Source organism: Betta splendens, chromosome 4, assembly GCF_900634795.4.
Source record: "Betta splendens chromosome 4, fBetSpl5.4, whole genome shotgun sequence".
NCBI lineage: Eukaryota > Metazoa > Chordata > Actinopteri > Anabantiformes > Osphronemidae > Betta > Betta splendens.
In genome coordinates this window covers 16,975,855-17,002,140 of record NC_040884.2, presented here as the reverse complement: position 1 = coordinate 17,002,140, position 26,286 = coordinate 16,975,855, and the positions used below count along the sequence as shown (strand labels likewise).

Below are 26,286 nucleotides of genomic sequence, written 5' to 3'. Positions count from 1 at the left end.
TCTTACGCTGTTGTGTTTTGTTTCCTCACTGAAACCACATTGCTCTAGTGAGTCTTAGGTCACCGCTGGACTCCTCTGTCTTAGAGGGACCGCCATCACAGGGTAAACAGAGGTTTGTGTCAATAACTCAGATGATGGAGGGCCGGCCAAGTGTCTGGGCTCTGTCCGCCTCCACAGCAGTCTAGTGGAAGTCCTCCGTCAACACGTGCACACCGCGTCTGTGTGCAAGGTAATGACTGCCTTCTGTCTGCTCCACATTATTATTTCAACTGTGCAAAGCTGCCACACAAGGCCATGCAGCTACTGATGAGCTCAAACTGGTGATTTATTCGAGCTGGCCAAGAAGCTCGTTCAACTTCAGCTCTCAAATATGTTACGCATTTTTACTCAGGAAGCTAGTTCTATGATGCTTGAAAGAGATCAATGGACCAAATTCTTTTAATTTCCACATAATAAAACTGTGGATGAAACATGAGGTGTAATGATGAAAAATGGGTACAAAAAAAGGAAATCATACATTTATAACGGTAAAGAGGTGCTGAGAGAAAAGGAACACCCACGGCTAGAAGAATACCACACTGTGCTAGCATGCACTGCTTGTAAGTGTCTGTTACCTACTAGTCAGTGGGCGATGATGAGGAATAAAAATTTGTCAGGTATGTTTACTGTCTGTTTTTGTTACATGGCACCACATGTTTCAATAAAAAAAAAAAACCTAGTGATGAATTAGGAAATTTTCCCATGATCAGCTAGAGGTCACGACCCATGCTGAAAGCAGGTCGACACTCACTAACCTATATACGTGTATGTGTGTGTGTGTGTGTGTGTGTGTGTGTGTGTGTGTGTGTGTGTGTGTGTGTGTGTGTGCGCGTGCGTGTGTGTGTGTAGAACAAAATACATACAGTATATACAGAGAACATATAGTAGTAGTCAACGAGGAGCTGGCAGGAATGTAATGGAGCTGCAGTGCCCCCAATTTAAATGCTCTCCTACCCACAGGTAAATCCACAGGGTTACATTTCAATATCAGAGCATGAAATATATTGCGCATCGAACTGATAACTCAATTGACTAACAGATGCTTGGGGACTCTCAAGTAACTATTTCCAATAGCGGAGGGTTACACACGCCAAGCGAGTTACTGCATTTACTCTGTTGCTCTCTATTTCAATAAGCAGCTGTATAAAATTAGCTCAAGATGTAATTTTGCAAGTGAGTTATTTTCAAATTGCACAGTATCATTATCCGGAGTTGTTTATGTTTCAGCATAAACTCGTTTCCTTGTACTTCCCCGCGTGCAGTGCTGTATGGTATGTTTCAAATCAAGGCTCCAATCAACAAAGCAGTTTCACTATTTTTACATCCCAGGTATTAAATACATGGATGTTTAACAATGTTTGATGAGAAATGGAGAAATCTTTAAATTGATGTTATAAAGATGATGAAAGCACTTGTATAAATACAACAATAATAGGCACTGATATAGAGTCATTAAAAGTATTCAATGTGTAGTTTTATTTTCTGTAAATATAAAAACTACATGTGCCGAATAGAAGCTTACTAAAGATTCACTAGTACCGATCAAGTGACATCAGCACTTAAACACCACTCGCCAAAAACTATATCAAGAAAGAAATGTGAGAAGCGAGCTAAGATTAAATGAAAGGCCTTTCGTTATTAAGGATTATCTTGATGGGACTCGATGGTCTTCATGTGGGGTTACAGGGATCTCTGCCTGCAATTTAGAGTGGAGAGAGAACGGCACTGTCCTCCACTGCCAACAGGTTGTCCACTCAGCTTCTCATATGCATGAGAATAGACTCAGTCCAAATAGCTGATTTCATTTTCAAGATGGAACGAGGCCTTAATGTACATCTAAGTGGAATCCTACTTTTTGGACACCAAACTGCGGTGACTCCTCCGCTTGTTTCATAAAGGATAGCATCACCGTAAAGTGAGTTTACTTATCTTGACAAAGGATATATAAACAGTGTGAAAGGAGCAGGAACGGTGTGACAAGGGATCAAATGGTAGAGATGAAACAAAATGCTAACACCCCGGTGACACAGTTGCAATCAAATTTGTTTGGGTAGAGCTACTTCAGTGTTTATACAACGTCACACATTGGAGAGATCAAGTTCCTTTTTTGACATAAGTCTCAGCAGAGCGTTACACTCCTAAGTTTCCAAAAGGACAGAAATTTGAACTTGGGATAACGTTGGATAAAATAACAGTTTTTATATATTTACACAGGCATAACCTGGTGAAGTGTTCAACTATTAAAAATAAAAAAAACTCTTAACAACACACACCTCCCATCCTCCAGCCTTGCCCTGACACAAGTGGGACATTAAATGTGCTGCATGGCAATTTGTCAAGGAGCTCTGTAAGTGCTAGGCACTGGATATTCCGGAGTTATTCAATGTGCATAGTTTCCTGGTGAAAATAACCGAGCTCCATCCAGTGACATATGCTCGGTAAAGTGAAGCAGCACTGATGACCAAGGGAAATTCAAGCTCATTTTGAGTATGCGTCCGCTCCTCCTCCGTTCCCACTGCTTGTGTTTTCGCGTGAACCCTGTAATACTAACTTGGAAACCAACTTGTGGAGCAACAATGACGGCTGAATCAATCAAAGCAGAAACAAAAAGCAAGCAACACAATTTTGGGGGTCAAACACATGTTACCTTGGGTTTAACTTTTAGATGTTTCTCTGCATGTAGTGTTCGGGTTTATCCAAAATACTGTAGCATTAACCCATCTATCACTCAGGCTTTCATTAAACTCTGAAGGAATACTTTGATGATAACGTGTTTTCACCACAAAAAAGATCATGGTAGTGCAGACAGATAATTTTGAAATCCCTCAAGGTAAATTAGTAGCAACTCAAGTGCTTTCAAGTGGTGAATGAAAGTTCCGAGTGAAGCCTGAACTCCTCATAAACAAACATGAAGTTGGCATGCCTCGCTGAGGAGCACTGATAAAAGCAAACACAGCATACTTCAAACCTGGAAATACTTCGGAGCTTTCCTCCACTGAGAGCAAGGAAGAAAGGGAAGTGGTTATCCTCAGTGGACGTCACAATCTTGAACAAACATAGTGACCTTACTGTTGCAGCCATCTTTGTTCCAAACAAAACAAGGAGGATATGTTTTGAATTAAGTGAAAGAGCCATTTGTCTTATGAATGATGTATAACACAACAAAAGCTCTATTACAAAGACCTCACAAAAGGCATTGCTATCATTTGCTATTTGTTGATTCAAAACATTGCAGTGCACACTAGCTGGTATCTAGTCAGTGCACACACTGAGCCAGCACGCACGAAGAGACAACAGCTGTACTCTGTGACTAGAGAGGAAAACCTGGGGAAAGTCTATAAGGAACCCAACAATCGGCAGAAATTAATGTGTGGTAATATTTTGAATAGACCACACTTGAGGTGCTTCGTACAGGATATGATGTAACTGCATTTTATCAACTATTTGAAAGTTTTTCTATTACTCCAGTGAGTATTTTCTCTCTCATATGACTTCCTACTTGGAACACCTTGGAATTTTAAATGTAACTTTTGAGAGAAAAGAAATGTTTTTATGCTCATTACAAAGGGCATTGTTGTGCCTAAAGTTGTCCTACAATAGAAACATCTTTAGTATTTAGACCTACAAATTACTCACAGTTCCTTCCCCTCGCTGTCTCCTGCCCCTCCTGTGCCTACTGTAGATGTCTCCGCAGCAGACTTGGCATTAACTGTGAATATAAATACAGCTGCTGTGAAATCTGATGCATACTGTAGCTTTACAAGATGAGCAGATGTCCATTATTTTTAATGAAGATGGTGAGAATTTAGAATTGTACGACACTAAATCTGGTGTCAAGCAGAGCCTCACCGATGGCCCCTAAATCTGAATCAGCTGCATTTTAAAATACCAACATGTTCGGTAATAAATTTCCACCAGCCCTCTAATGGCAGCATTTGTCAGGGCTGCCACAACTGTCCGGGGTTGGCTTCTGACTTGCGCCCGTTGGGCGGCCAGATATGTGGCACTCCCCGTCTCCTCCACAGCTGCCTAACCAGTTGGGCCCATGTCAGCACAGCGCCACTGATCAGCAGACTTGCAATGGGTCTGACCCATGAGGAGGGGGCTGGTCTCAACTGGAAACTTGTGTTCGCCACACCACCAACTCCCAATGGGGTTGGGTACAAAATGCAGGGGTTAGAGATGTAGCTGCTGCCTCGCCACCCCACCCCCTCAGGCTGACTGCTTGTTTCTCAACCCCTTCACCTCCCTCCAACTCCTAACCCCCTGAGCCACTCACCAAACCCCCACTAGTCCAGCCACTGTGACATTTGTGAAGCCAGGAGTCCACATAACAAAAACACATTAGGCAAATGTCTGGGGTCAAACGTCTGTTTGAATTGGCCAGATGAAAGCCACTTAGATTGGGTCTGTGCCATACTGCTTAGTGACTAAATACAGTTTTAAAAGCGGCAGCCATGTGTGAGCCAGTGGTTTGTCTCACTGATGGAATATGCTTCCACATTCATGTTATGGTCCTGTGAGCGCCAAGGCATACAGAGCACAAACAAGGCCATTTGCCTCACCAATAACCATCAGCTTTCCATCCTACATAAATAAAATGAAAAACACTACAGGCTGGAAAATAACTTTGACCATCGTCGGTTCCCTAAGAAGTTCGTTCACAGTTTCTCTAGGTTTCAAGTTAGGAATGGGAATTCTCCCAGTTCCAACAATATCGCTCAGTTTTCAACTTCTGCAAAACCACATCATCTATGGACAAACGTTTTATAGAATGCACAGCGGGAACGTGCTGAACTGCACAGTTCTTTACAGGCTGCAGGACAGTGTGAACTCCAAGCTTGAAAACTAGTAGGCGAGTCCAATCTGGGGGACGCCAACAGGACAAGAACTTCCAAAATAACCAATGGGATCATAGTTTAAGTCTATGTGATAGGAGTGTTGACATATATGCTAATACCTTACCCTAAAGTCCGTCATAGTGACTTCTGTGCATGTGTCTGGTACTCATCAGAGCACTCATCGTGAGTAAGGGAGACAGCCTTTCATTTATTGTTTTCACTAGTGCACTACTGCTACACGACATCCACTGAACAGGAAGAGCTGCTCAGGCTACTTTACATATTAAGAATAAGAAATAAACAGAGGCTGCATCACTAAAGGGAGGAGATGACTAAAAACACCCAACACACAGGAATTCATTTAAAAAATAACATTATTTCTCTGTAAACGACTTAATTCAGTGCATTTATCTTGAGAACAGCAGAAATTGCTCAGGTGTTTCCTATGTACTCTGTAGAACTCTTAACTATATAAGTTAATAACTTAACTATGTACTCACTTGTACTAGTCAGGACATAGTTATGTTATAGTTTTGTAAATACAGCACAATAATTTAGCTGGTGAATCTTTGATGACAACTTAGTAACACTCAAGTGAACGTGAAGGTGTTAGTGTTTAACAAAGAGGGAAGTGTTGTTTTATAATGCTGTGTTAAAATGTACGCTGAAACATGTGTAAGAAGAAAAACATGGGCAATTATATAGTGTGTGTCCAATTCATGTGCAAAAAAAGATTAATGACGTATGAGCCCATAAACTAAATGGTTTTAATGTGATATGTAACCTTTGAGTCTATCCATGCAATCTGTAGCCTTTTTGACGCTTTCTGAACTCGAACCCAGTTGTCTACACATTTTCTGTAAGCAATGATGTCTTTTAGTTCTGTTTATTTTTAAAAACAACACAAAACTGTGGAACAGTGTAGATCAGGATGTGACACTACTTTCTTATCTGTGAAGTTAAAAAACACTGAACAGAGCTAAAAACCTGAGACAGACTTTGACATTAGAGGCAAGTTTGGTTCGGCTGCCAAGTGCCTTTAGGGGGATCCCTTCATGAACCCTGTACTTGACACCTTTGATAATTAGAATGCCTTTTCAACTCTGTGAATTAGACATAAATTATCACTTTAATACGGAGGGGTTCCTTTTTGATGAAGAAGAACAGGGGAAATGACCGTGATGAACTGCCAGGGACCTCTGATGATGAACATGTGATTCATCAATACCAGCAGCTCTTCATGTCCTGGTTTAAAGCACAAACGAAACCACAACAAAGAAATTCCGGTCATCTGGGGGAAAGGCACCCAAGTCCAAAATAAACATTATGTTTTTGTTACAAGAATCCGCTTCTGCATCGAGGGGGGAAAAAGCAGACAGTGGGAAAACAGGGCAGAAGCTAGTGGACCTTTCTTCCTCTAGACTCTGTGACTCAATTGCTAAAGCCCCAGGTGTTTCTTGTTCCCAAAACAACTCTTCGCTTGTCTTTCAAGCTAAAACGCACCAGAGAAGTCCTTTCTAAAAAATGAACAAAGTTGTTAGTAATGCTTTATGTGCCTACCAACACCAGCTAGACAGTCCTATAAATAACTCAGCAGTCTGCCATGGAAACAAACAACCACCTAGCTACGGATCGGTTACAGGAGTAGCAACTTTTTATAGGTCACAAAAGCTTCTAGTTGCCTTGGAAACAATGTGGAAGAATAGTGCGCTTTGGACACTGAACAGGTAAAACTGGTCAGGGCAATTAGAGGCCCATTCTGCTGAATGGGAGGCATCAGGAAAATGGCCATGGGTAATTGAGGGGGTTGACGCCTGCTCTGTTAACAATGTACCTTTAAAACAATCAAAACATATTTGGGATTTTTTCTTTATGTGGTGGGAATATATATTAAAAGTCAGGTCTGAACAGTCATGGCAGTTTTCACTGATCTTCATTTAAGTTAAACCAGCCACATTTGTATCCAGAAAACTAAGCTCAAAACTTGTTGCCTTCTGGATGTTATGTAACAGCCATTTGTTGGGAGTAGCTGAATACAATACTACCCACCTGGATTAAGCTCTTACTGTACTTGTTACTAAAGTCCTACAGGCCAAAGTACACTCACAGAAGACTGCTCCATCCGTTGCATGATGACTATGCAATTTACAAAATTACAAGCTAGCTGAAACCCTGCCCTGAAAAAGCCCTAGACTCTGCCTGAATTATTAATCAACTATTGATGAAGGCTTGATAAATGCACCCGGCTCCCCATCCCAATGACATTCTCCTGCGCCTCCTGTGCTGGTCCACTTCTGCTGCTCTGCCTCCCTGGGTTTCTGTGAGTTGATGCTAATGGTACAAAGATTTAAAATCTGCTCATTTAAATCACAAAGGTAATTGTTTATAATGTTGTATCAGATTACGGATCTCAGCTATACCTCTATCCCTCGATTTATGCCCAAGATCTCAAGTAAGCAGATTTCCATACCAGCTAATTACAGTTTCACACTGTGATAGTTGACAATCTTCCCTGTTCTGTTGGCCAACCGCCAAAGTCTTCTAATGTCTATTTTTCTTCTTTTCTAAAAACAAGTCAACCTGAGGTTTACAAAGTAGACTACAGGCTATATATTATTATGCTAATATTAATAAAATCCAATAATCATTAATATAAATCAGGGGATGGTATTATATATTTGTATGCAATTACACCATGCATGTCGTTTTGAGGATAATTTATCAGTATGACACACTGTTAAATGACAGACAAGCACTTCAGTAGCCCTTGTGACTGACCTCTGGGCCTGACAGTCCGCACCTCCACTATCCATCATTTCCAGCAGCTGCAGAGCATTTAATAAAATGCACCTTTAACAAAAGGAAAAGGTGATGAATTGAAAAATGTTTCGACTTTTCCTGCATTATTAATGCAGCCTCTCCCTCAAATCGGTCACTGATAAATAATTAAAATTAATCCCATTATGGGAGTTTTCATTATAGGATAATTTAATTAAATGAAAGCTCAAGGACCTTTGAGGGCCTAGAGCCACTAGGGCCCCATGGCCTACTCCTCTAATGGGTTGAGGACAGCAGAGTGCACTGGTAATGCACAGGAGCACATACATTATTTAATGGATCCCACTAAGTAAGAACAGATCAATGATAACTTGTCATCTCATCAATGCGTTGAAAGCATTCCAGAGTCCAGTGCAGGACAAATCCCAAAACTGGAACAGAAAACATCTGCATGCACCCACAAAAGCAAATACGGCAACATTTACTGTGCTCATTCGAGGATGCAGCTAGAAAGTGTTTGTGACTTTAAATAGAAACACCAAATAGAAGATGATTTTAGTGACGGAACAGCAGCAGGAGCCTAAAGGTTGCAGGTACAGGCGTGACACCTGTTGCCTGTGTTACAGTTGAGGTCAAACGTGCTTCAGTGCCAACGGTGAAGGGTACAAGGCGTTCATCTGATACCAAACAACGAATGATATCAGAGTCAAACGGGAGCCATTAATGACCTTCTTGGTGAATGAAAGGAGGGGTAGAAGAGGAAGAGGGGATCTGGGCCTGTCTTGTCTCCAGGAGCACTTAAGCACTCTAATTATCACACCGCAGTGAAGTTGCAGCCATCTAGCTCACACTGAGACGACTTAAGCTGTTTTTCCGCCACACATTGATTGAACTCTCGACTGTTCACACAAGCACCAAAATAAATAGCGTTTGTGGGTTTTGATTACTGTAATACGTGAAGCATGCTGAGTGGAGTAATTCTCTAAAAGTTACATTTTAACTTCTTTATTTGTAGTAATGAGAACATATATGATTGTGAGAAGTCCACTGCAGTAGTGGACTGATACTATTTCAAAGACAAAAAAATATTTTGCATAAACAGTAATGATAAAATATGTTTGTTTTTTTAATATATATATTAGTCTGTTTATCTGGTAGCCTTTATTACAGTCCATAATAAGACCTGTTAAATAACAAAACTCAAGGCTCACTTAGCTTTAAACAGACCTAAATTAACCTCAATTTGTTAGGGTTAAAATACATTTTAAAATGTGGCCAATTCTAATTTTAGGTAATTTTGTTTGAGTTGCAGTTTTGGCCAAAGAGCCAGGTCTGTTCACACTGTAAATCTCCCAGATCAACATACTACACTGTTATTTCTCAAACCTTATTGCTATTGCCAGACTCCTACAAATTAAATGAATACAATTAGTGCGGTTTAAACATAGTGGGAAGTCTGTGGTAATGAGAAACATGTGTGACAGACAGAATTAGAATTTACAAAATTTCACATATGTATATGCATGTCAGGCCTGCATTTCAAAGAGGAAATCTTTAACATAAACATTAGCATTTTGTGAAAACAACTGAGTAATTAGTTTAGGCCATAATAAGCTGGGGTAGGCACACAATGAAAGAAAGCATTCTGGCTTTAAAATGAATAAAAATTGATTGTGTCCCAATAAAAAACGAATTGGCGGAGTGTTAACTGGATTCCACATAAACGTCTGTAGCAGCCCCTGGCCACTTTATTGTGTGCTAATGCAATAGAGAACACTTAGCAATAAATGCTCCTCTCTGATGAGCTCACAGAGGCTTTCCAAGATGGCCTGATGAAATTGTAAAAATTAGATTTGAGCTAGCTGCTAATGACTCCTAAAACAAAGGAAAATCTCTAAATAGAATTAGCCTGCCCTCTTCTTCTCTAAATACATCATATGTAAATTACTGTCATTTGGAGAAATATGCTTGCCTGGAAGGTAAAGCCTTCATTAGAGATCTCAGTAGGTTTGGGACTCACACAGGAACTCCTCCAGGACATTTAAAAAGTTTGAGGACTGAGAGAAGGTATTGTTCACTTAGCAGATCAACGATGTGGATAAGCAGTTGAGCTTTGATTGGTCTAGTTAGAGCAGGAGAATTAGTTTGAAGATGCCACTGATATATCCTGAGAGACAGAAACTGCATGTGTAGATTCTCACCATTTTAAATTTGTATTTAATTCAAAAGCCAATTTTGCTCAGTCGTCCTCGCCTGAGTCAAAGTAGAGTTCTCTATAAATAACATACATATTCACAATATGTTCAATGAGTCTGTTAATAACTGCATTGCCATGGACAAACATGATGCTTCAGTGACTGTTATTCAATACAACATAGATGCACTGAATCATGAAAGTGATAAATTAGCTACAATTAAAGCTTCTCTGGTCATAAAATGGATGCCATGTATAGTTTAAGCTTTTAGTTCAATGTCACCAGACTGTAAAAGGCTTGTTGCTATTTTTGACAAAAGATGTACTTAATATTGTCAATTAGTTTGTTTGTTTTTATCTTTATATTTCTATAAAAATACTCTTTCCTTCATATTTGTCACCTTTTAATCCTTTACAGTACATCTTAATTATTTTTTATATAGTCGTATTAGTTGTAAATTAACAAAGCTCCCTAAAATGTTATAAACAAGTTTTTCATTTACTTTTCTCATAGTATAAAACATTGTAGATTTTTAAAAGTGTTGACTGATGACAGATGATAACTGGTGATTCCTGACACAATTTATTTGCTCTTCTACAGACGCCTCCACTTAACCATTCAATGGTCCTTCACACTGCCCTCTACTGTTTGTACAAGGCAGGAAAAACAGACACGAATGACACTTTGCAGGAATTAAACACCAATTGAACAGGATAATTTGTGTTTGCAGAAGCTGCCCAACTGTTTTCTACTACAAACAAAGGCCCCTCCAGTTGCCTAGCTTCAGAACACTGGCCTTGTGCGTCCCAACGCACAAGGTAGGAACACACTTATCTGGGCATTGTTCTCACTTCATCCCTGTTGAATCACACGGCTTTGCCATTAGCTTTGGCCAGCTTTAGATAAAACCTTCACCAAATATAAGCACAGACCTCACAGGGTTTGCCAAATTAAAACCGTGAGGAATTTTTGTTGTTACCAGGGAGATACATGTGAACCTCCACTTAAATAATAATTTACACATGAAAATGTGCTGCATAATAATTCAGTCTGCATGTGAATGTTAAGAATGAACGGATTGTTCAGAATGCTTTACATTAATCTAATTAAAGCGTGACATCTGGAGATTTATTATGCACCTAGTACGTTTGTTGGACACATGTCTGCATGGCTGAAACTGAGACCAAGTGTGAACGGTGGTGAAGTGAGAGTTTTCTGAGGGTCTGACAGGAGGATGTGGCAACAGAGCACAGCTGTGGGGTATTTCCACTGCCCATAAGCACCCAACTAATGAGCCTAAAGACACCCATTAATAACACAAACCAAGCAGCAGTTGCATTTGTTCTTACTAACGAGGACGCAACATTTCACTATGAATGACACATTTTTTTTAATCTTTGATAAGCTGTATGACATAATATAGGAAATAACTAAGCTATAAATGAAAGACTTAAGATATAAAAAGATAAAAAACAAGAGGGATGTCTTAATTTTTAATATCATCTTAACATTAACGTATAGTACTTATTATAGAAAAGTAGTATTAAAGTAATAAATTCAAAATAATTAAGTACAATTAAAACAGTTTCAGGATACTATATGTCCTGTAGGTGTATCTAAAAGTTAATCGGTCCTGTTCCTGATGGACTCAAGCAGCAGATTAAAGTAATTGAAAGTCCATACTGCTACAAAAATAACTGTTCCCACACAGGGGCTAGACCCACTGGTGCCTTTTGCTGTCTGTTGGTGAGAACTAAATATATTTTCTGCATTCTGAATGGCATTCCACTCCAACACATACGTGCCAGTAGTTAACAGTGTTCGAGAATAAATAGCTTTCTCAGACGAACCTTGAGACGCGCCGAGCGCTGATGTACATGTGTGTGACGTGTCGGTTTGTGGACACATTTAGTATAAGCGGAGATGTGTGCAGGTCACAATCTCAACTTTGTCTTTCCATTTTTAATCAGTTTACATTAGTAACATGCTAGATAAACTTATGATTATACATATTGACAGAGTAATAACCCTTCTGGCAGAGCAGCAGGGACTAATTTCTAAAGATCCTAACAGCGAGCCAGAATTATGTCACTGTGACCACCTGTTCCTCTGAAAAACATCCCTGGCCTTAAGTAGTTCCGGCACGCATCCAAAATGTGAACTTCTGAACCAGAGTGCTTACTTTCTCATTTGTGTAGAAGCAGGAGGTGGGAGCGTGTAGCAACAGCCACTCTAATTTCGTGGTGGTAGAGGAAGGGTTTACATAAGGGATATGCTGTTCTGTGCCTGTCACTCAATCTGCCGCTGATTGGCAAATGCAAGATTGAGGTTGATGCTGTTTCGTGTTACCTACAGTCTAATAAGAGATTAAACAGCAGTAGCTGAAATGCTAAATATTGTTCCAGTAGCCAGCACGACGTTCACACATGCATCTGTGAAAATACCACTGGAAGCATGTCCTTAACGAGTGACTAGAAAAGCCACTCGCAAATTAAAAATATTAGACTTACAACAATAGTGCACCTATTAGCTGTGACAAAAGACCACAGAAATAATAGCTGACCTCAATAAAGCTAATCCTTTCGCTGTCAACACACAAAACTAAATATTTTGCTGCCTACACCATCTGTCTTCGAGACCAAGTTGAGGTGCAGGCGTGGTACGAATATACAGTATGCTGCATTTCCTTTGGACTGGATCTCCAAAATAGCTGTGCAAGCACTGGCGGACCACACACAGCTGTTAGTGGGGCGATGGTGCTTACATCATTGCAGTTTATGCCAATTAGCTTTTCTCTCTATTTGCAGGGTGTCCGTCATAGTTGGAAATAGATGGAGCTGCCTCTAGAGCCATGCAGCGGTGCGCTTGCTCCGACAGGTTATGAAGCTCGCGGGTTTTTAATAATTGCACTGTTAAACCGACTCAGCTGACTGTCTGTAACGACATTTACAATCAATGCAACGTTACTTTGTTTCGCATCTCATTGACTGACCACAAACACTCATGGGGGGCTCTACTGGAGGAAAAAGAAGGAGACATGTTGAGTTTAAATGAAACAGGCTTGCTGAGGAAACCAGCCCAGCGGTGCTCTGTCAGGAGCAGGGCAGCCACTGCGTTGTGGAGCAGCCTTGATGAAATCAGCTCGCACTAGGGCCAATGTGCTGACAGTGAGGATCAAGGCGGTCAGTGTTGTTGCACTGGTCCAGCCACTCCAAGGCCCCACGGTTGACCTGTACAAGAGGCTGATAAGCCACAGACCCTGAGCGCCAGTCTCCACACCGTAAACTACAGCAAAAATGATGTTTCAATCGCTGGCCGACAGGAAAGGCAGGCAGAAGAGGGCACTGTTATTCATGGAGTAACACAGTCTAACCGTCCACACTAGGACTGTGCCATCATTAGCAGCCTTTACCATTTAACTTCCCTCCTGTTTTAATAAAAATTAAAAACGTTTGACTTTATGTTTTCTTGTGAATTTATTCACTTGAATTAAACTTTACAAAATTATAATAAAAAGATAAGATTCTGATTAAGGCAGCCACTGTCTGTCCTGTTACAGTACAGAGAAGTAGCCACACAACGCACTTCATTAGCTCCATATGTTAAGGTGTCAATCATGCGTGAAACAAGCTGTATTTCTTCATCCGTGCCTTTTTGACTCTGATGACATAATGTTGAAGTGAGTGAGTGCTGGGGGGGACTTTCCCCACTCCTACTTTTATGCACCTATTTAAGAACAGCAGCCTTTCACACCTAGTTCAGCAGGAAGAAGTAGTAAAAGTGAAATGGGCAAGACCTACAGTATTTCATAATTAATAGGGAGCAGTGAGGGGAAAACGGGCCACACTGACGTAAAAAGATCAACAACATATAAAAGTGATCATTCATTCCGTAGAAAGTTATGGATGAAAAGCCTGCGCCAAATGTTTTTTTTCTTGCACCAAAACAAAATCATAACAAGTTTGAAATATGCATCAAGCTTTTTACAATCTTTGATGGCTCTGCTTTATTTGGCCGGCCTACAGAGCTGCTACTCTGCTTGCCTATATGATCTAATTTGTTACTGAGGTGGTCCCCAGCTCACACCAGGTCACCACCTGCAAGTAGTACTGTAAATTACTTGGTGGGCCTAATTGCCCATGTCCGCTGTATTACTATAAACTGCTAGTGCTGTGCTAACTCTATTGTCAGATACTTAATCAAGGCCACAGGATTTATTTCCCCGCACTAACTCTGGGGACAACCACAAGCAGAGGCCTGAGTAATTGGATCTTTTTTTGCATCTAAAATTAACCACCTATCCTTAGTGGGGGCTGGGGTTTGCAAATGATAACAATAATCATATCAACCAGTACCATATGGGTCTTGCCTTTCGCTCACTGGGAGTTGCATAAGGCGTAATAGACGCTGATGTTGCTCCGACTGACCTCACCTGGGGGGGTACGGTGCCATTATGCCAATCAAACACTGTAACACTTGATCAGTCACAGGCCTAACGCAGACTGCAGAAACTCAATTATTCAGTCTCTTACCTCACACATGCACAGCAGAAGCAACAGGCGTTGAGGTTGCCTCAATCACTCCCGCTCGGATCTAACGCAGCAAATGACAAACATGGAACAGAAGCGTTACCACACATGTTTTTGGGAGAGAGCCGTTACTCATCATCCCGTTTAATCGCTTGTGTTTCTTCACCTTAAAAAGACAAATGACTTATTAGATTAATTTCTCAATTTGAATATGTTTTTCATTTTGATTTCTTTTGCTGAGTGACGGCATATACACTTTGTACAGTAATACGCTGTTTTCTCAATGCGGTAGGCAAAGCTGTGAGAAGTGAGAGAAGAGCGAGCAGCGGCACAGGGGATGTGGTCTGTGTAGGGATGTCAGAAACATAATGGCCAGCTGAGTCATAGGTTATAAAAAGCTGTCATTAGGGATTTCTGTCCTCAGCAACTCATCACACAGGACCTGTGAATTATTTATTACGCTGGAAACTCAAGTGTCCTGTTACTCCAGATTGCCTGTTTTTTTGCACTTTCCTTTCCTTGGGCTTGTTTAATAAAAGCATAGCATTTAGCTGCTGTAGTCCTTAAGATGATGCGATGTATAAATAGGAATAAAGCTAATTAATGTAACTCCTGTGGTCATTTTCTACATATTGGACATAACTAATTATACAGTGACAGCACCTAATGAGCACATTTATACAATGAGAGTGTACAATCAAAGGGGGTATTATTAGAAAGGGCCTGGTATTTGCTTTGCGTGCCGTCCAAATGACCACCTCATTAGCACTCAAAGCACATTAATAAACAGGGTTTTTGTGGCTGGATTCATTAATAAGCCACAGACTAATCCTAATAGTAGTAATTTGGAAAGTTATATGAATAATGATGTAAAAACAACACGGTTAACACTTCTTATCCCTCAGGACAGAGATACAAGTTTTGGGAATAAAGGTGTGGATTAAATATATTGTAAATACAAATTTAACAAACAGGAACATTTTTCCACATCGGTTCTTTAAAGTAAAGTCGATGCAAATGAATTCAGGCATATTTCCTCACTTTGTTTTGTTCTCAGTATATGAAAATGGTTAAAAATCCCATGGGTCAGTGAAAATGATCCCTCCACTCCAGTCGCCTGCTCTAAGTCAGCCAAAACATTCCAGACTTCAAAAGACGGCTTTGCCTACCAGGGCCATTTCAGTGTCCCAACCTCCGTGGCCCAGGAGGACTTGGTTATTTGGATAAATTAATTTCTGGAGTCTGCCTGAGTTGCAAAAACAACCTCCTGCCTGACAGCAAATTAGTCCAACTGAAAAAGTTAGAAAATGTATAAGGTTGAAGAAAACAACCTGTTTTTTTTCCTTCTCACAAAATTAATTTTATGTTTGTTGGCCGCTCACCTATATTTATGAATTTAGGTTTTGCGTTAGTTTAATAACAGAACAAAATATATTTAGGCAAAGACCCATAAGGTATCTGCTGGCAGATGAAGAGTTTCAGTACACAAACTGTAAAACATACCAGCTGAGCACAATACACACCTGACAGCCTGTATCCCATAAAAGTGGCTGACGTAAAATTTTAACAGCTGTCATTGGTATTGAAAAAACGATATAAAATCTAAATCTCTTGAAGATTTAAACATTTATACAAGAGAGAAAAATAAACCTGAGTGCACAGACTGAAATAGCTAAGGAAGGAAAATTATGCAAACAGATGAAGACAATCCAGAATTAATGGTCCGCAACATTTTCAGGCACTCAAAGAGCTGTCCAAGGACACCATAGGAGAGACTGCACGGCCCCCGTAATTGAAGGAGCATGTAACTTCAAAAGTAAGAAGAACAGACTGGAGAACTTTCCTCTGAAGTCAAGTCTTAAAGAAAACGTGAAGCACATGTAGAGTACAGTAGGGAATACGGTACATGTGTGAATGAAAATGTTTCTGTTGATTGCTGCAGACATGATACACTGAAGTTTCCCTGCTGAGCTACCAAACTTTTATAAGTGAATGAATTCTGAACTCAGACCTTTGGGTCACAGCTGTTCCATCTCAGTGCAACAACTGAAAACCCAAAAAGCACACAAAAAAATGAAAGTGGGTCAAAACAAAACCAGATATTCCACAATGTCAGTAAAAGCACCCATAAAATATATCATACAGAGAATGTGAGATCACACGAAGAAAGTGACATTTACACTGCTTATTTTTGTGTGAGAACTCAATTGTGGAAAGAAATATTACATAAAGTATTACAAATTCATAAAGGGAGGATTTAGTGCTTTTTTTGTTTGGCTGACTCAAAAACAGCCTCAAGAAGCCTCAGACTACTGATGACGTTATTTCAGTGTTTTTTTTAATACTACATAACACATACATATATGATAAAAAGCACTCTAGATCACAAACTCATACTTTCAGCCTGACCTCTGGTGAACACTGAGCTGTAACCGCAATGTTACAGTCACTCAGGTGCATTCAAATGGCCGGTTGCTGCACTTACATTTAGACAGAAAGAAGAGCGAAATGTGAGCACGGAGTCGGACGACGTCACCTTTTCATGGTTAACCAGGTGAGATGCTGCTGTAATACCGCAAGGCTTCCTCTGCAACCTGGGCTGTAATCACAATGACACAACCTGCACTTCTGTCTCGACGATGTGCTTCAACTATACATCATGAAAACGAGTGCGAGAAAATGAAGACAAACTGTGTCATTTTGGAATGAGGGGGGGGGGGACGGGAACACAATCTCTCCAAGGTCTTCTGGTCTGGAAGAAGAACACCATGCACGCTCGAGTCAGTCCAACATACACTAACTATGGAGAACGTGTCCCTTTTTATCCTGCTATCCATCACTGCCAGGCGTGGTGTACAGTAAAAAGAGTAAATAATTAGAAAAATGTCTGCAGCCTGGGGCAAAATGTATGAGAGAAAAGCCTGGGCACAACTGCTGTGCACTAAAGGCCAACGGCATTTTGATTAATGTTCAGCATCCAGCTCGTACCGTACCTGGAAAGCCTTATTTTTACAAGTTATAGTTTTTACGGTACCACACGACAAATGACTGCTACTGTACAACGTTACGTCAACGCACATCCTTGTTTGAATCAAACAGCAAATTACCCGCGCATTATAAACATAACCTGGACTTATAAACTGAATTATTTTCAATTAAAACCATGACTAATAACTAAAATAAATACGTGCAGCTTTGTTTCAGTTAGGTGTCCGCTCTACGAAGGGCTCAGATGACCGAGCTTTAATTTATAACTGCGCACGGCTCCATCTGCCAAAGCTAATAGTGGAGCTGTAATTTATTGAGCTGAAGCTGTCCCGCTCAACTGCCGCTGTCTCCGCCCATGTTCAAAATAGCTCGATAGCGCCGTCGATGCGCCGCACAAGTCAAGTAAACAGGCGACGCTCGCGCCCGGACAGCTGGCGGCGGAGCGGACAAAAGTCGCGGGGAGTTGCGTCATGGCCGCCTACCTTAACTTTTCTGAGCGCCTCCGCCGTCGACGTACGCGACAACCATCACCCCCCGCGTCCTCCGACCCGTCAGCGGCCGCTCCTCTCGCGGCTGGCGGGGCAAAAATGCGAGTTTAGAAGAGAAAAAAAAGAGAATTTAAAAGCTAATTGCTGTCACACGGCGAAGCCAAACAGTTTCGTCTCGCGGCAGACGTGCTCGCAAAGTCGAGCAACTGACAAGATAGGCTCGCGTGCGCCTGTGCGCGCGCGCACGCGCGCCGACTCCTGAGCTTGTGTAGCACGAGGTGAAGCAGGCACGAGGAAAAGTGAGCGTACTGTTGAATTGGTCCAAAATGACAGCTTTTTGTTTATTTCATTTATCACAATGTGCTAATATTTTCATTCAGATATTTTTTGGTAAGCTACACAAATCTTCAACAAAATACTGTATTATAGTTCCAGTGAACCTCCACTTTCTCCATGTTTCTGCAGATATCCACCAAAGTAAACATCTTTTAGTTCAGAGGCCTTTTTGGGCCTAAGAAAATCTATATTTGATCGTTTCACCGAGTGGTTGTGAGCCTAATGAAAGGAATACCCATTTGAAGTGTTTATTTGTTGTTATTATTATTATTTTTGGTTATTGTTATTTTTTTGACTGGCGACAAAATTGAACCGCTGTTGTACAACTATGAAAACCAGAAAGCACAATGATAAATTAGAACATTTAAAATTAAGAAGTCAAAGTGAAGAAAGTTTGGGAACCACTGCTTTTCTTATTATAAAATGTGACTATTGGAGAAAAGATCTGGCACAGCTTTGTCCACTACCACGAGTAGAGAAAAATATTTTCTATTATTTCTTTTACTCTGTGCTGTGTGTTTCTTGGAGAACACGGCTGGAAAGTTTCTGCATGAAAATGCAAATGACAGATGAATCAATTCTAACATGCATGCTTAAATAAAATGCATCCACAGTAGTAACACAATTGTCATTCTCTCATTTGATAGTATCAGCTGGACCTCATGATTGGATGGACGGCCCTTAACGACCTTCAGCCATACATCACGAGACAATTCTGATGATTTGTTGCATCAATTGACTCTTCACATAATCTCATTTGGGTTTGAAAATGCACTCATCCAAAGGTTCCAGTCCGGGCCTTCATTACAGCACAGCTGCCCACACACCTTCAGATAAAGGGATGCGAGCGGATGGAGAGTGCCACATATACTTGAGAGCATTTTTTAATTTCTTGGTGCTCCATCTGTTGAAATGATAAAGTGCAGCCGTAATGGAGTGCAACAAGATTAAATTAATCAGGTTTGTCCATTATGCCGCCACAGGCTCCTCACAGATGATTGCAATTTTCTCTGTCAGGCCCATTATTGTAAGATCTATTTAGTGAGATGATGCAATTAAAATAGACTTAATGTAAATTTAACAATACAAATAACACTTCTGTCTGTGTATGTTTAAGACGGGTGCGGCCAGAGGGTCCTGAAGTGCAACGGTAAACACCCACTGTAACCATTTTTAACTTCAAACAAACCAGGGTGCTATTTGATTAGCGTGGACTCTGTGATCAATAACTATGTTTCATGTTTTCATGTTCTCTGTGATGTCAAAGGATCCGGTTGCATAGACCACCCTTGTCTGGATGTCGGCGGTAAGGAACACAACAACTTCCACAAGCATATCATGATGCCCATAGATCATATGAACCTGGAGAAATGGGGAGGGGGGTGTTTAATGGAGCCTCTCTGATGAGTGCACGCCTAACCTCTCTTGTATGAATCTCATGGCTCAGTATAGAAGGTGAGGCGGACTTGAGAGAATTTTATTAATTTTTCCCAGAGCTGATCTAATATCTTCCTGATTGGTTGCTTCCTCCTGCTGGATCAGGTCACGGCCACGGGACAGAGCCTACAGGATGTGTGCTTAACACGAGGAGATCTCAGTCTCGTACCACAAAGCTCCCGCCGCCACTAAAGCGCAGAAATGGCAGAACTGTCACGCTCGGCATCTCAGATGCTTTTCATTCTCAGCACCGCTATCACTTTTATGATTTATGTCATGCAGCACAGTAAAACACAACAATGCGCCAGTGGTTTCTCTGCATGAAGACGCTCACATGTTTGGGGGCACCTCTGCTGAGAGCCATCTATCTTGAGCCACATCTGGTTTCAAGTGATTCTTGCGCAGTCCAACGTGGCCGAGCTTAAGGTTATTGTGGCTAAATGAAAAATTACCATAACAAATCAGACAATACACTTTATTACATTATATGCTGCATTTCATTTTGAGGTCAGGAGTTTTGTATTAGTCTCCTCTTACATTACAAGCAAAATGAAACAACCCCACACCTGGAGAAAAACACATATTTTTGACATGTATAAAGGAGGAGGTGGTGTTTTTATTTAAATGTTGAGCTTTTTTTCTTTGTCCCCTATTTGTGTGCATTGAGATTTATGATAACTGGTGTTTTGCTCATGCAGGTAACATGAGGAGCACAACAATGAGTATGAATACGATATCATAAAAATATAGAAAGGTATACAACATTTGGATTGTATATTTACTCCTTTAGACTTAAAGCTTCAGCACACAATACAATCTAGGGTGTCATCTGGTAATTAATTTCCATTGGTGGGCATTTATATGTTTAACTTGCAAGACATCCAGATATACAAATCCAATAACAACCAAATTACTATGATTCATTGCTGCTGCAGTGTAGTATATAGCTGTGGGCTGAGAGCTTTCCTGTTGCCAAATCAAATACCCCTTCAGGTATGTACAGTAAAAAAAGGAAAAGTCCAGTTCAGTCTGTCTTCTATCAGTGGTTTTATTGGTGAGGAAGAGTGACACATGTTTAAAAGTGGAGCCACGTTTAAAAAAGTTTGATAAGACATATAAGAAATCATAAAGTAGGAAAGATTTGTAATCCATAGTCTTCAAAAAAGAGGTTAGAATCTTAGAAACAGTTTTTATCCTAATAGGAAAAAAGCTTTTGGGGGATGTAATGTGTGTTAAGGTTAAAAAAGTCACAAGGAATATCAGAAAGGAATTGCATTATTGGACCTTCTTGGACATTCTGTAATACGATTTCACCGACTTACCCTCTGCAACCAGTGTCTTTAATCTCGCTTCTCTCTGACCACCTTCTACCAGGTTTCCCCTCATTTATCTGTGGTTTCATATAATAATCCAGCGTCTGGCAGGTGTTCAGGCTGAGAGCACCATCTTCAGCTAACATCTAACTAGATGCATCACATTTTGCCAAAAGCTTGTGTTTCATGATGATGTTACAGTTTCTTTAAGGGGAAGTGAGATATTAGATTTGTAGAGCCTCTACTCTGCTGTCTTATAATAAAAATAGGGTAACTTACCTGTAGTTTGAGTTTGTCACTGATTTAATTATTAGCAGATACACCTTCCACACTCAAATGTATTGAAAATGTCTACATCCTCAACGTACAGTGAATGGAAATGTGTTTGCCCCACAGCAATGGGTCAGCAGTGCTGTAGGTGTGGCTGAGTCCGCAGACGGATAGTGATCATGTGGATTAAACTGCATTTAGCCACACGTGTCTCATGGGATTTTCCTTGGCTACATGGACGCAGACGCCGAGCCAAAGCCCAGCTCACTATTTTGACAGCAGAGCCAGAAAAAACAAAAGTGTTTTGCTTTTCCGTTAAAAAAAAGAGAGAGAGAGAAAGAAATGAAGATGTAGTGGAGAGAAACAGTAGTCTCTCGGCCACTTCCTTACTCAAGCCATATGCGAGGCTTAGAGGCAGGAAATACCCACAATTCAGCGTAATCAGGGCAGAGGCTGCCTACTCCATTGGAATGGACCTGAACTGATTGGGCACCATTAGGCCAAGCACAGAGCTAAATAAGCAGCACGGTCCCAATGTTGCATTTTCATACTGTGCAATATTCAATCAAAGTAATGGAAGGGAACAAGGTCTATCTCCCATGAAGACGTAAACGGATTAGTGATGCTTGTTGCTGAATGGACTCTACCCCTTTCGTCCAACCTCACCAGCCTTAGTTTATGAAGACACAGGCCCGACGCTCACCCACCGGCGGAGGATTCAGCCGAGCAGATGATAACGTTCTGCCCCGAGACGGCAGCAGTTGTTTGACAGGCTGGTGGGTTCTCTCTGTGATGAGGGAAAACTGCTGGTATGTTAAACCATAATAACCCCCCTCTCCCCCCCTCCGAGCTAGTGCGCTAGCTGCAGCTCTGTGTCAGAATGGGAGAGGGGTTTCCCAGATACACAAACACCGCCTGGCTGCTGGCTTGTCTGTATAACTTAACGTCGGTGGAATTTGAGGCGTCTGCGCGTTTGCTGATCGCTGCTCTGGTTTGTCCGTTCTGGGGGGAATTAATTGGGGGAGGCTGGAGAGCGACAGCTGATGTGGCTCGCTCAAAGGGAGGCAACATCTGCCTTTGATTTCATTTGTAGCCCAATAAAGACACATGGCACTGATGCAATATCTGTCTTTCTCTCCTTCACTTTTTATTGACGGATCTGTCTTCTCATTGAGTTTTTTCTCCGTGTTGTGACTATCGGTGATCGCAGCGGGTTTGTGCAGTTTGAGCGAAGGCGAAGGCTGGAGTAGTTAAATCCTTGATTTGTACCTCTTGAAACTCACACAAGCCCCTGGCTCCCCTCCGCCCCCGCTCTGCACCTCCCACACAATTCCCAGGTCAACACAGCTCTCAATATGAGGCGCGTCTGGTCTACTGTGGCAGCATATGGTTATCCACTCAAGGTGTCCACAGAAACTCATTCTTTATACATTTCCAATAAACAACAGGCTTATTCACTAAAACTAAGCACAGCACTGGAAACTGTACGAGCCTGTAATAATCTGACATCTGAAAATCTTATTATCTCAATATTTAACATTAGGCCGATATGGTAAATTAGAAATACCGCCTCTGCAGTGATAGCGTCCCCCGCCGCCGCAGCAAAGCGTCTGGCACCACACAGCCGTGCTGTGGTGCAGCGTAAACAAACCAAACGAGTCGCTGATTACATCACTTTTTGAAACGGGGGCTCGAGCGGCGGCGTCACGTGAAGTTTTACGAGCGCTGTTAGTGACGTTTCCAAAGGGCGCTCGCCGTGGAGACGGTGTTTACTTTGGGAACGCAACTCTTTGAGTGCTCCGTGCAGATGTTTGCACTGTAAACATATTAGAATGATGTAAACCCAGGACGTCTGCCATCTATTACCACCTCCTCTTTATTTACCGTGCTCAAGATTGACATTAAAGTTAATTGCATCCCGTGACACCGTGTCCTCTCCAGCAGATTTGACATATTGTCTGTCTGGATGATGGACAGATGTTATTCTCCCGTTGCATGGCAACGGTGCGGCAGGCCCAGTGGAAACGTGTGCTCGGATTGATAGCATCTCTGAAAGACAGCTCCCCTGGGTTAATGGGGGAGTTATCCTATTAGAGCCCTCCTCTGCTCCACTCCTCTCGCTACAGGAGAGCATCATTGCCCGGTTTCTCCTGCACGAGGGGAAGAGGCTAATGGCCCCCGCTGCGCACAGCGCGGCCCCTCTCCTCCCTTTTCCGCATCAGTCTCCTGTCAGACTGTCTGTCTCTGTCTTCATACTCCACTCTTCCACTGCCTCTCCGCCGCTTCTTCCTCGCTGCTGATTCCCAGGATCGATAAACTCGGTGTGTGTGTGCTCTTGTATTTCCCTCTCAACATGTTGGGCCATAAATCACTGCGGTGCTCCTCTGGCAGGAAGGATGCCTCAGCTAGAAAACATCTCAAGCAAGCGCAGGTCATGTGGAAAGGTGAGGACAGCTTAACGGGCTGTCCCCAATAACATGCCCTCTTCTATTGCCTCTACAAAAGAATTTTTTTCCTTTAGTCCCGGGTCGAAAGATTGGTGGGGGAATAAATTAGGAAGCCACATTAAGCTGTCACCCAAGACTTCGAACAACAGAAACTGGCTGTTCACATTCGATAGTGCTTTTCAGCAACTGGCCCAAGTTGGAGCCACATTTATGAATAAAAGGCATTAAATGAAAGACAATTAAACAAAGTAAATAACAGTTTGTTTTACATTCTGGCTCTGCTGCTTGGGTCTTAATCATTTGTAGAGGAAATAACATCAGCAGCCGGCGAAAATGTGATTTTTTTATATCCGTGCTCGCATCGACCACAGCCACTGGAGAGACAGAGCCGCTGAAAACAAAAACCATCCCGCTTTAAAATAACCCCTGGTTTATTCCAAGAGACACATTGGCGAAATGGCATCCTGTTGTTTATACTTAACTCCGCTGGCGTATGAATCACACTGTCATCAGTGTGGCCATTATACTGTACGAAGCATTCCAATTCCACAAACAGTATATCTGATGTTTGATGTCCTAAAAAAACCCTCTGGAGAAGCATCTGTGCTCCTCACAAACTGTCCACTCTTTTAACCAAAGCTGCTGGTTATTTCCCCGCGGCCCCTGAATGCAGCACAGAGACGTTAACCCGGGCCTCCGCGACGGCCCCTTGGTGGCCATTCTGTCCATCTTCAGCATAGCTGAGTGCTGAGGTGCGTGACGTTTTTATGCTGTAATTCAGGCAACTCCGCCGCATCAGCAAGGGTGCACTTCCCAAGCGTTACTATAACAGACCATAAAACGTTGGAGGGATTAAAACAATCAGCGAGCATGTGGCTGCGCCGGGGCCCGGTCCAGCGGTGATTATAAGTAGTGCTCGAGGATCTAGAGGGCTTCAAAGGAAGCAGGGAGAAGGTGAGTCACCCTCGCCAGGGAAGGTGATATATGGACTGAGGACGGGGCAGTGAGGGGCAGTGAGGAAACCTCTTGGACAAACTTGAACTGCACCGCGTTCACCCCCGTGACCCGGGTCTCTGGCAGGATTCAGCCTGGTCGGGGGGAAATAGTATCTAGAAGCTGCAGCTATGACCAAGGTCAAGCAGCGGCGGTGGGCTTTACACATGGATCATATTCATTTTTCTGGTCTTTCTGTTTTGAATGGTACATTTAAAAGAGCACGCTGCGCCAAAGCAGCAACCCAGCACAGACAAACCATGATTTTCCATTAAAGGTTGCACAGGTAAGTGGGGACTTGTATCATACAATGGCTTTTCTATTGCGGGTGCGTGTAATCGTCTTGTGCAGGGAGGCACTGTGTTTTGGCAAATTGCACCAGATTCATCTGGCCGTAGGCATCCTCTTTCCTGCTCCCTCCTCGGGTTTCCTCCGCCCCATCGCGGCGCAGGCTCCTTATCGCGCTGCCCGCTTCTCAATAGGCAGGGCCGATGCTAAGATTTCAGATGCTGGCCAACCTCTCCGAGGGAACAGGTGTCCCCTCTGTCTGCCTGTGGTCGGCGGCTCGCAGTGGAAGCATGGGAAAGGGCAGCCACCGCAGAGGTTCTACCCCAGCGGACAGGTAACAGTGCGCCTTTCAACTCGGCCTGAATTCACTTAAATTGGCATCCTTTTAGGAACCACGGGAAGCACTTGGAAGTAGAAAATAAAGAGCGGAAATTCGCCCAACGATTCCCAGTTGGCTTGAGGAGTATGGTGTTCTCACAATGGGAAAGGAGAGAAACTATTTTGATGTGTAAATGAGATAAGAAAAAAGAGCCTGGGCCCGGCCTGATTTACTTCTGCTGCCTGCATTAATAGGGGCTCACTCACTAATGGACTAAATGTGTCAACGATCAACTAAATGCAGAACTGCAAGTCTTTAACAATATGAGCATCAGCACTGAGCATCACACCTCAGTCAGAAGTCAGGAGAAAAGAAGGATTTAGGGTCTGGGGTCATTATGAGATCAAAAGAGCAGCGGTGTCAGCCCTGAAGCATGCAGCTCATCAGTGCGGCCAGTGATCAATGGTGCAGGTGTGGAGCACAGGGCAGGTAAATATCTCAGCCGGTTTCACTTTTTAGTGGGTGCACATTTCTATGATGTGATGTCAGGAGGCCACGCACAAAACACAAATAGGACGTAATTCACGTGTCGAGCGCTGTCACAGTTGTAAAAGTGTCTCACTGACAATACTCTGCGCCCTGTGATACCTTCCATTCATAAATGTAGCCTAACATAAACAGATAAATCATTAAAGTCAGCCGTCGCCTCGAGGAAACTCCGGGGTCGAAGGAACAAAGACATTTTCAAATGTCACTCGTGACCTCTCCCCTCAAATTCTGCAGAGTGATAATATATTGATGGAAATGCCATTAAAAACAGTTTCAAACTCCTCCTGGATTCATTTGCGCTGACCCAGAATGCAGTATTTTCTTAACACAAGCAGCAGGCCGCTTTGATGTTATCTCCCTATCCAAACAGTGGAGGGCCGGCTGCCCCTGCCCCGCCTGTGGCCGGCGAGGACCGCGTCGATTAATCACAGTGAAGCCTGCGAGAGCCTGCTCATAAATCGCCCCGCCGCTCCTTA

The 26,286-nt window shown here is 42.2% G+C and overlaps 1 protein-coding gene and 1 long non-coding RNA gene across 35 annotated transcripts in view; one reads left to right on the top strand and one right to left on the bottom strand.

Moving 5' to 3' along the window:
• eya1 (EYA transcriptional coactivator and phosphatase 1) overlaps positions 1-18,051 on the bottom strand; it is a 53,615-nt gene extending 35,564 nt beyond the window's left edge. For 4 of the 34 annotated variants that reach the window (XM_029147721.3, XM_041070380.2, XM_029147745.3 and 1 more), the window contains exons 1-4: positions 17,853-18,046; positions 16,868-17,134; positions 14,386-14,446; positions 3,676-3,748 (exon numbers count right to left, since the gene is read on the bottom strand). Coding sequence is in view for 2 of the 34 variants with exons in the window: in XM_029147742.3 (XP_029003575.1) it covers positions 14,386-14,394 (9 nt within the window). In the remaining 32 variants the exon portion in view is untranslated. Of the gene's footprint in view, positions 1-3,675; positions 3,749-7,658; positions 7,731-14,385; positions 14,447-16,867; positions 17,135-17,852 lie in introns of all 34 variants that reach the window. The other 30 variants (XM_029147733.3, XM_029147735.3, XM_055508240.1 and 27 more) reach the window with 18 other exon arrangements.
• Positions 18,020-21,204, top strand: LOC114854270 (uncharacterized). The gene is made up of 5 exons (XR_003785753.3): positions 18,020-18,157; positions 18,842-19,154; positions 19,312-19,344; positions 19,462-19,649; positions 19,737-21,204. It is a non-coding gene; the product is annotated as an uncharacterized LOC114854270 (long non-coding RNA).
• Positions 21,205-26,286: the final 5,082 nt, after the last annotated feature.